The 10,627-nt window shown below is 44.0% G+C and overlaps 1 protein-coding gene across 1 annotated transcript; it reads left to right on the forward strand.

Annotated features, from left to right (window-relative positions):
- Window positions 1-978: 978 nt before the first annotated feature.
- Window positions 979-9,064, forward strand: GTSF1 (gametocyte specific factor 1). Its single transcript, XM_009581574.1, has 7 exons — window positions 979-997; window positions 1,776-1,873; window positions 4,594-4,720; window positions 5,711-5,797; window positions 6,256-6,316; window positions 7,309-7,391; window positions 8,965-9,064. Coding segments are annotated over exons 1-7 (477 nt in total). The 3' UTR covers window positions 8,967-9,064.
- The last annotated feature ends 1,563 nt before the right edge of the window (window positions 9,065-10,627 follow it).

The raw sequence follows: 10,627 nt of genomic DNA on the forward strand, positions 1-10,627 counted from the left end.
CCCGGCCCCAGTAGGTCTGGGTCTGCCTCTGTGCTCTGTGTCCGAGCCGGGAAGGCTCCAGTGGGTTGCTGATTATTTTAACTAGGCCAATGTTATATGTGGTTACCACACCGTGCTTCTGGTGTGGGTGGGGTCTGGCCTTTAGGAAGCATCAGAATAAAGTGACTTACTTTGGTTAAAGCGTTGCTCCCGCCTGTAGCTGTTGTCTCAGCTGACTCCAGACATACGCTGTTAGGATTGTTGTGGATTTGTGTTGGCATGCAGTATGGCTAAGGGACAGGGATCTCGTTTGCACATGGCATTGCTGTGGTGCCCTGGAGGCTTTGCTCACTGCAGCCTTTTGTTAACTACATCTATTTACCTGATCAAGCCAGCTCCTGTGATTTTTGCGTTTGCTGTTTTATGTCCTGTGGTGCGGGCTTTCCTCTTGCTCTGGTACTCATCTCTGTCTCCTTCCTTTTACTGGTAATGCACTTGGTCTGATCTTGTGTTGAGCCAGTTCACAGAGAGAAACCACTTCTGATTGCTCTTTCGGGGCAGCTGAACCAGTACAAAGTTTGTCAATCCTTCTTAATGATGAAGTCTTTAGTTTTCAGCTGTTCTAGTAACCTAAACTGGCTAACGGAGGCGACCGGTGCTCACAGGTGGCGGAGCTGACGGCAGCAGCACTGCACAGCTGAGATGGAAAGAAGGATTAGGTCTGTCTTTCCTTCAGCATGACGTCTGCTGGGTGTGACTTGTGGAACTTAAATAGCTGTCAGCTTGTGTCTTAAATAGCTGTCAGCCTGTGGGCTGATAGAGTTCCCTGACCTGGCTGTTGAGACAACTGAGCACCAATGCATGTGTAAGAGAAGGGGGTGTGGTGGCAGGGGAGAGGCTAAACAGCAGCAGCCCATACTTAGATCTGTTTAAGCTACTGCTTAATCAAATCCTAAATGTGCTAAAAGCCTGTGCAAAAAGAGTGGCAGAGCAGAAAGGATGGAAGAAGCCTGGTCTGGCTCCTTTGTGTGTACCCCACAAAGAGACCCACAGGCAGCAGAGGGGACCTATGCCTCTTTCTGGCTGCCTCTCTTCCTCACTGAGAATATGGAAATGTAGATATATTTATATTTTAGTATATTTTATTTATAGATGGATAAAAAATTTATATCATGTATGCGTGCATCCATGCTGCTTTACTGTTCAGTGCCTAGATTCTTAGGTGTTTTAGCCGGTTTAGTAACTCTTCAGCTCCTAAAATTGCATGACTTATGAAAAATTTCACTTAGAAATCACGTGCACCATGTTAGGCATGCTGTTTCCTCAGAAATGAAACTAAATTGTCTGGCATTCTTCCTCCAGCAAAACTAGTTGTTGATCAAAAAAGATTTGGTTCAGACTGACAGTGCTCCTGAAGGCGCTGGTGGGTGTGTCATCATCCCACTGATTCTCCTCTAAGATAGCTGGAAAAGTACGTGCTGTCCTCAATCGCTTTGAGTAAGGGTGGTTACCTACCTAATATGGTAACTTAAAGAGTTATTATGCTCAGTGCTACGGACTATTCTCTGTCTGTTTTGACTAACATCCCGGTCATGGCAAACTTCGAAATGAATTTGTTTGATTATGCAAAACATGTGCCTGCCTTAAGGAATGGTTTCAAACTAAGAACAACTGGTTTAACTGCCTAAGATCACAGCCCTGATGTGGTGGTATGTTTTTTTTCCCACTTCACTATGTTCGTGATGCTAGATCTTGTCTTTCTAACTAATTTTTTTCTCTCTGTTCCGTTCTACTAGATGTTTTGGATCCAGAGAGATTAATACAATGTCCATATAATAAACATCATCGAATCAGAGCCTGTCGGTTTCCCTATCACCTTGTAAAGTGTAGGAAGGTAAGCTGGACTGCCAAACAAGGCACCAAATGGGAGTAATTCTGTGCATGTAAATGTGACGTGCATGTTCTCATTCTTGTTGCATTTTCTGGCTGGCTGGAGTAAGTTCCTGACAAACAGCCTTGTTTAGCCTTTATTTCATATAACTTTATTGTTTGTTTAGTAATAGCTTCAAGCATATGTTAATTCACCCAAGACCAGTGTGGCTCTGTTGAAAGAAGGTAGAGATTCTTCATGGTTAGATCAGGGAGGAAATTCTGGTCTCTTCTAGCAGCTTGAATGGAGGTCAGATACATTTTTCCACTTTAAGTTGAAGAGAGAACTCAGTCAGAGTTATGTGCACCCCTCCTGGCTAGTCAGAGTAGAAGTGTTGTGATGTTGCAAGTCATTGTAAAGTGCTGGAAAAGCAGCTGCATAGCAGGGTTGGGGGTTTGTTTGTTTGTTTTGCTAATAACTACTTAATGTGCATTTGTCAGAAATGGCACATCCTGGGCTCAGCACATATGGGAAAGGGTTTTTTCCTCCTCTCCGTCTTTTATCCAGAATTTGAATACAAATCATTTAATAGGAAGCATTCCTTCCTCTCTTCTCTGTTGTCCTCATGGTTTGTTTTCTTTAAACCTGTCAAGTCCTAGCATCTGACTGAGCTTTGGGTTTTTGCTGAGACCTTTTAAAACCCAATTGTTCCTCTTTAAGTTTGCCAACATGTTTTGAAAATAGTATAAATGTACTGTGCCTTCCAGTTAAGATGCAGTTGTAGGGTGTGTGTCCTGGTATCAGTACTTATAATCAATTCATTTTGGTGGAACTAGAGCCTTAAAAAATATTAAGTAACTAGTGAAAGTGGTGGGCAGAGCTAAGCGGCAAGTAACTCTATCTTTCCAACATTCAAGAGGACTGAAATTTTCCTTGTTGACCCCCTGCAAATTTTGGCAAGAATGTGCATGTGAGCCAGGTGAACAATGTTGGCAAATAAACTTTAATCATGTTGGTTTTGTCCTTGTGTTGCATAACTGATGACCAGACAGTTTTGGCAAGCTTACCTAGTTAAGGAGGATGAGGTGAGATAGTGATCACCAATCAGATGCAGTTGGTGTCTGTAACTAATTAGCAGAAGAAGGGCTCAGGGATTATCATCAGATCCATCTGAGATGCCACTGTGATTGTTTGCAGTGGCAAGCATCTGGGCAGAGATTGTCCTTCTTGCTTGGTAGTTTGTTGAATTTCCTTTGCATACCCTATGCATAAAATCCAATTAAACACTTCCACCTGCCTCAGCTTTGTGCAGAATGCAGCCCTGCCACACAAATGGGGACACTGCAAGCAGAGGAAGGTCATAGAATCATAGTCTTGGTTGGAAGGGATCTTTAAAGGTCATCTAGTCCAACCCCCCTGCAATGAGCAGGGACATCTTCAACTAGATCAGGTTGCTCAGAGCCCTGTCCAACCTGACATTGAATATTTCCAGGGATGGGGCATCTACCACCTCTCTGGGCAACCTCTTCTAGTGTTTCACCACCCTCATTGTAAAAAATTTCTTCCTTATATCTAGTCTAAATTTACCCTCTTTTAGTTTAAAACCATTCCCCCTTGTCCTGTCGCAACAGGCCCTGCTAAAAAGTTTGCTGCCATCTTTCTTGTAAGTACTGAAAGGCCTCAATAAGGTCTCCTCGAAGCCTTCTCTTCTCCAGGCTGAACAACCCTAACTCCCTCAGCCTTTCTTTATAGACAAGGCATTCCATCCCCCTGGTCATTTTTGTGGCCCTCTGGACCCGCTCCAACAGGTCTATGTCTTTCCTGTGCTGAGGGTTCCAGAGCTGTCTCTCGGCTTGAACTGCATTAGTGTTGAGAAGCTTCTGCTATGCAGCAGGATAATTTGCTCAAGCTAGTTGAAGTAAATGATGGACACATGAGGACACAGCAACCGTGGCTGTGTAGACCAGCTAATGACAACTGCCTTGGATGTACCTGCAGCCTGTGCTGCAGCCACGTATCAGCGGTAGCGGAGGAGATACTGCCTCAAGCAGCGTTTGTACAAGGCACTTCTGCCTCTGCATCTGCCTCAGGTGCAAGTGTGATCCCTGACCAGCAGAGCTGCATCAGCCAGAACCAGGCAGGCACTGGTACAGTGGCAAAGTTGTGCTTTTCCCAATAAAGGCTGTATCATTTGCAGGAGGCGGACTAATTTACCGTAGTGACAGCTGAGCACTGCCAGTAGAACCTGTGTCTGTGATAAAGTTTTACTTGAATGGTAATCCTGTAGCACCAAAGTCTGCAGGTTGCTACCAACTCCCTAGCTGTTTTGAAAGGTTTAAGGAATTTCTCTGCCTTTGTGCTTGCTTGTTTAAAAAATATCTGAATGGTTTAGATTTGGCTAACATTTCTTCCCTCTTGTTTTTAAAATAGCTTCATCCGTGCTTTAAAACACGCAGCCATATTTCCAGCATTGCAGCAAATTGTAGGGAGTTTAGCTGAGGGTATATTTCATTTCAGTCAACTTAAGGGTGGCTCAGGTTCTCAGTGAATTGTGTTTTAAAGAACAGTCATGTTAGTTTCCCCTTGCATTTTTAGTAAGTGTCTGAACAATATATTGCCATTCCTTGTTTAGTCTTGTTTTTTAAAGCAACATCACAAATATCCTTGGGTTTTTTTCTATGGATTAGCAACAGACAAGTGAACTTGAGAGATATGGCACATGATTTTGGTTTTCCCTTGTCTAGAGCTACCCTGAAGTTGCAAAGGAATTGGCCACGTGCCCCTTCAATGCTCGCCATCTAGTTCCTCAAGCTGACCTCAGCGATCACATAACGAAGTGCAATGACAAAGGGTTCATTGAGCAAGATATAGGTAAGAGAACCACCCGAGCTCAGAGATGTTTGTTCACCCTGGGGACTGAGGTCTCCTATTTGTAAGGATAGCTCATAGAATAACTGAAAAGTAGGAGTCAAATTGTTGTGTATAGTTTTGTGTGACACAGCAGCTTTGGGGAAACTTGAGTCTTATTTGCTTTGATTTATTGGGTAGGTTCATGAGCATATTGCAGATGCTCCCGGTAGGCCTTGCACATATATTGTTGCCAGGCTTGTTGAATAAAAAGGTTGTACCCTAGACTGTGCATGTTGAAGTACCTCCAGCAGGATCTGGGATGCTTTAATGACCAGAAGGACAGGCCCTTCTTTTTGTAGAGCTGCTGTCCCTTTGTTGAGGCTTGAACCACTGATGCCATGTGAGAAGTTGATTTCTTAGGTGTCTGAGCTATAGAAACCCCTGCAGTTATTCTCCTCCAGGGCAACCTGAATAGTTCACGCCCACCAAGAGAAGGGGCAGCTTCTCTTCCAGGCTGCTCTGCTGCTGCATTTGCTTCACCTGCCATACAGTTAAGATTTCAGTCTCCTGCCCAGTGAGACAAGGTGGGAGGGGGCTGTCCAAAACCCCCAAAATATTTAGGAAAGTATCCTGTGCTGTGCAGTGTCTTTTACATTCCCTGGAGTGGCTCTTTAACTATTGCCACACTAGAGAGCAGATAGATAGTTTTGTCTTCTGTAGAGTTGCACTGAGGTTAGCAGTGATGCCTGCATTCAGGTAAGCAGATTTCCTCTTCACTCGAGCATTCCTGCCACAAAGTTCCAGGGGGCAGAGTCTTTTCCTGTTCATTGAAAAAGGCAAATTTGAAGTTGCTCAATTTCAGATCAATACCTGGCTCCTGGGTGTACCTAACCTTTGCATTGTGCAGGGTTTCCTCTAAAACCAAGAGATGTTTTACAGCTTGATCCAAAGCACTTAATACCTCTGAAGCAGGATTAACTGCTAGTCACTGAGTTTTCTCTCTTCCTAAAGTGAATCAGTTCTCTGGCTTCCAGAGAGAGCAGATGAATGCTGTGAGCGCATGGCAGGCACCTCCATGTGATGAAGACTGGGAAACAGGTGAGGAACTTCCCTGTCTGCCACACTGCTGCCTTCTCCCTGGATCTGTCCTTCAACTCTACTTAGGACAGTGTGAGTCCAGAGATGCTGTTCACTTAGGTCTCACTTGTAGGACACCTTGCTTATGCTCATTCCTAAAAACATGCATCTCTCCACCCAGCAGGCTTTTCTTGGTATAGAGAACTATTCAACATTGCTGCCATAACTGGCATGGAGATATATTTCCAAGCATCTGCTCCTTCCTATATAAGCTTTTGTACCTTATGTGGAACGATGACAGTGGAAACATGATAACTCTTCTGTTCTTCAGTTAAATGACAGTGAAGCAGACACGTTCATCATTAGATCCACTTTTACTCCCTCTTGAACATGTAGAAATATGACAGAGATATTCCTGATCTGATGGTGGTTGCTGGAGTTTCTTAGTTCTGAGCCACAGCATCTGTTTCCTTTTGCAGAGTCGTTGGAGCAGTCAGATTCTCCTTTTGTTTGGGGTGTGACCAACTCTGGCATAAACAGGTAGCAAATGCGAATTTGGTTCCTTACAACAATGTTTTGTATAGAGCAATATTGCAGCCTACTCCCAACCCAGCCTCGATGGCTGGATGTGGGCTGACTTTGTTGCTGTACAGACACTGGGAGGAGGGATACTGATTAACAGTGAACGTTCTTAGGGTGCTGGTTCAGTGTTACTTGCTTTCTCATATGACTGGCCCATACAAGAGAAGGAAGCCCTTAGGAACACAGCCACCCTCTGCTCTTGCCTGCGTGTGGCAGGGTGGCCTATGTTCAGTTCCTGCTGGATGTCTGGCCAGTGTGCAGGGAAGAAAGGTGATGAGCCTTTATGCTGACTTTGGAAATGTGGCCAAGTGCCTCCCTCTGGAGCCTTTTCAAACAGTTACTGAGCTTCTGTTGAGCTAATAGCTAGCTAGTCCCTTGTGACCTCCTGTCACCTTAGACTTGGCAGATGTGCTGGCATTAGGGCCCTATGTTAGCAGAAATCTCCCCCTCCTGTACTCAGTTTGGTTTTGGGGGAGCGAGGGGCTTAATGGCCCGCTGCGAACTGGATGGAGCTGCCTTGACTGGTTTCATTGTTCTGACAGTGGATCCTGATTGCAGACTGTATACAAGATGTGATGGCACAATCAGAGTTGCCAAAGCATGTTTTAAGGTTTGTCTAAGCCCATATGCAGCAACAGTCCTGCACTTGACAGCTCTGCAGCTCTGTATGAGCTCAGCTGTGATATGCCTCTCCTTCCATAAGGGCTGACAACAGTGCTATCTGGTTTCACTCATTAACTTTTTGGAAAACTTTCTAGTGATTAGAGCGTATATAGCTCTTCTAAGCACTACCACCTCCAAGTGGCAAAGTACCATCCCCTTATGTCCCTGCTTTCCTCTGTGCTATAAATAATGCATAAAATTTGAGTAAAATGCATAAATTGCATAAAATGCATAGATTTGAGTAAGCGCATTTGTCAGGAGAAGTAACTGAAGTCTTTCAGTTCCAGTACCACCTTTGAACAAAAGAATTGCTTGCCTTCAAGAGTACGTGCCCCTGAGTCCTTCCCATACGCCGTATCATGGAAAAGCTGTAAGTACTATGCATGTGGTTTTGGCACAGTGGCTTCTGTAGATGGTGACAGTTGCTGAAATCTCTGGCTGCAGCAGTGCTTTATGGCCACCACTTCATGGACAGGAGGGGTAGTATATAACACCTGCCTCCTTGAGAACAGCTTCTGAGGGAATCTGATGCTTGGGTCATCCTCTGTATCCTTTCTTTAAAGCATCCTCTGTATTCTTTATTTCATATTCTTGACAGGCCCTTCATTACAGTGGTCCAGTTTAAGCAGCCCCGCTCCCCAGCCACTTTGGCTCTGTCTTTCTAAACAAGTCCTTCCACACTATCGACACTAAGCCCTTTCACCCCCCACCCTCCCTCCCCGCCCCCGGCTTGAACCACATGGTTCCCTTACTAGGACCATAGAGCTCCTGCGGATGGCAGATATTCTCTGGACCTGATGGCAGGACTTGGCTGTTGCTGTGTGACATATTTTTGCAACATTTGAGTTGTAAAAACCATCCTTGGTCGCCAAATCTTTTCCCCAAGCATTTGTTTCATAAGTTACCCTCATATTCATTTAGTGATCTTTGTTACTGTTACTGAGTAAATGGACTGATAAATTTAGAGGGCACCAACTCAGAAACCTTCCTTCCTCAGACAGCAGTGAGTAATTACCAGGAGAAACGCAGGAATTAGCAAGTCTCTGTTGGTTCACTTGTCAAATGGCAACGCTGATGATCTGTGAAGTTGTTCTATTTGCTCCAGTGATTTGGAAACAGCAGGAGAACTCTTGTGAAGCGGTGATAGGTTTTAAGGGGCGGGGGTGGGGAAGGGGGTGATTTTAAGTAGAGGAGGTAGGGTCTGATTAGGTTCCTAATCAGACGAGTGATAGTCAGAAACAGAACAGCTGGGGGATTGCACATATCACTACAATCTTGTCCCTTAGTTTGATGCTTTAAAACAAGTGTGTGCTTTTGCAAAAGAGGCCCCTTCAGAGTTGTGTACTTACCATGTTTTGTGCTAACTATAAATGAAGGGGTGCAATTATGCTGGGGGCTGGGGGGAGAGGAAATGCCCTGCAAAAAATGGCAGATTTGTGTGAATTCAGGCCTTTGTGTGGCAGGAACTATTATAATTCCATTTCAGTGGAAGTCAGGAACCAGAAAACAGAGTAATTTCCAGGAATTTCTACCCTGCACCATAAGCATGTGTCTTGCATCTGCAAAGCAACATTACATATTACGGAGGATTATATGGTGTCTAGAGTGATTTCTGTGGAACTTTTACTGGACATATGTGAGAACATTTGGTTGTTTGCTGGGGACGTGCAGAACACTCTCTGCAGTAAGCTGTGGTCATAACATTGGTAGCTAGCGAAGTCATATTTGAGGGTCTGTTACAGCCTGGAGAGCATAAAGTGAGTTCTGAGAGTTTCTCCAGCCTGTAAAGAGGCTGAGATTTCCTACTGCATAATGTTTAATTAAAATCATCTGGTTCAGCCGAACCTAGAAGTATCTGAGTTTGTCCACATAGGGTGTGTAAAGTGGACAATTTTGGTTTTAAACTACATTGTCATTTACAGAGACTTCTGTCTTCTTCCTAGAAAGCATCCTGATCACGCCTCTGCAGCTTCAAGCCTTAAGCATTAACTTTGTCACGTGGGTGCGTGGTGCTCCAAGTCATACAATAATGGGGAATCCTCTGTGAATTCCTTACAATATGCATAATACCAAACAGGTGAAGTTAAAGAGTACACTTAAGTACTTCTTTAGTTTCCATTAGGGTTGTTATAGTTTTCTAACACTTAAAACATATTTGAGAGCTCTAACGTAATTGTTCTTCGTTGGGGGGGCGGGGGCCAGAGGGAGGAGGCAGGAGTGGTTTAAATCACTAAAAATACATGTTTGGGACTGTGTAAATGTTTGGATCAAGCAGTACCTTTCTAAAAATGGATGCAAAGTACAAAATGGGATCTAAATATACAAACACAAAGAATTAAGAAACCGGAGATAGTATTTGTCTAGAAGGAAATTAATGCCTTTCACATTTTGAAAAGAATGTTCCTCAAAATACTGAATTTTCATCGTTTGTGTTACTACCAATGTAAAATAATACATGTTAACTAGAATACAAAATTAGGATTATTTTAAAGTTCGGTTCTGTCAAGGTTCTTGTTGACAATTTAGAATAAAAAGGTTATGAATACTCCTGGACCCATTTTATATTTCTAAAAGACAACTGCAGTGATTTGTTATACTCTTGTTCTGTTGAATAAGTAAATGCTTACACAGTAAGCCCTCCACTCAACTTTTTTGATTTTTTTTTTTTTTTTTTTTTGGTCACTTTGAATGAAAGTCAAATGTCAGCTGTTTGATTGTTTCTCATTTGACTGCAGTAGCTTATTTGCAGGATTTGTGGGCCAGAGCATTATAATTTTACAGATAGATGCCATAATTGGGCCCCATTATCTTAAGCTCATTTAATTGCCAGTTGGTGAAAGACTGGCAGTACTTAGTGCACTAACTACCTGCACTTTTGTTGGGTGTCTGCAGTGCAGAGGAGGTGAGCTTTGGGTGCACCCACTCCCAGGAGGCATGTTATCCCAGGCCCCAGCTCTTTTTCAGGGTGAGTCCTGGGAGAGCACTGTTCTCCAATAGCCCTGCCTTCCTGGAGAGGACCAGATGGGCTTGGAAGGTCATGGCTGTGACTTCAAAACATCTGCTGGCCACAGTAGTTGGGGGATAGGGACCATGAGAAGTGGGGTTGTCTTGTAGGGTAGGTGCAGCCAACAAACACATGGCAGAGCTCTCGGATCTGAAATCCCATGTCCTTCTGGGCACCTTCCTCAAGCACATCCTGCACATGCCACTGCCTGTGAAGAGCAGGAAACCCATCATTTTACTGTTTCCTGCAGTGCTTTGGGAATGCAAGATTAACAGGCTGTAAGGATGTAAAACACAAAGATGACCCTCCTCCAGCATTATGACTATTTAAAATCCCAGTATCATCTATCATTGGGCTGTTGGCTCCCTCTGATTGTTTTGGTTTTATCACAGGACAAGGAATATTTAAAGTATGCCAAATGGCACCTACTCCAAGGTGGCAAAGCGAGGATTTTCATGTGACTGTCACTGCAGTCACAGCCATGTATTCCTGTGTTAAATCCTCAGTCTCTCTTGTAATGGGCAGGCTGTGCAGTGCTGGAGCCTTCGCCCCCTTCCCTAGAGGCTGGATGTTTCCCTTCCAAGGAGAAGCTGATGGGATGT

This window comes from Fulmarus glacialis, unplaced genomic scaffold (genome assembly GCF_000690835.1).
Source record: "Fulmarus glacialis isolate BGI_N327 unplaced genomic scaffold, ASM69083v1 scaffold16317, whole genome shotgun sequence".
NCBI lineage: Eukaryota > Metazoa > Chordata > Aves > Procellariiformes > Procellariidae > Fulmarus > Fulmarus glacialis.

Excerpts from the sequence above, each read along its gene's own strand:
- GTSF1 (XM_009581574.1), top strand. Across the intron at positions 1,874-4,593 it reads ACCTTGTAAAGTGTAGGAAG|AGCTACCCTGAAGTTGCAAA; the intron begins GTAAGCTGGACT and ends TCCCTTGTCTAG. Across the intron at positions 4,721-5,710 it reads GTTCATTGAGCAAGATATAG|TGAATCAGTTCTCTGGCTTC; the intron begins GTAAGAGAACCA and ends CTCTTCCTAAAG.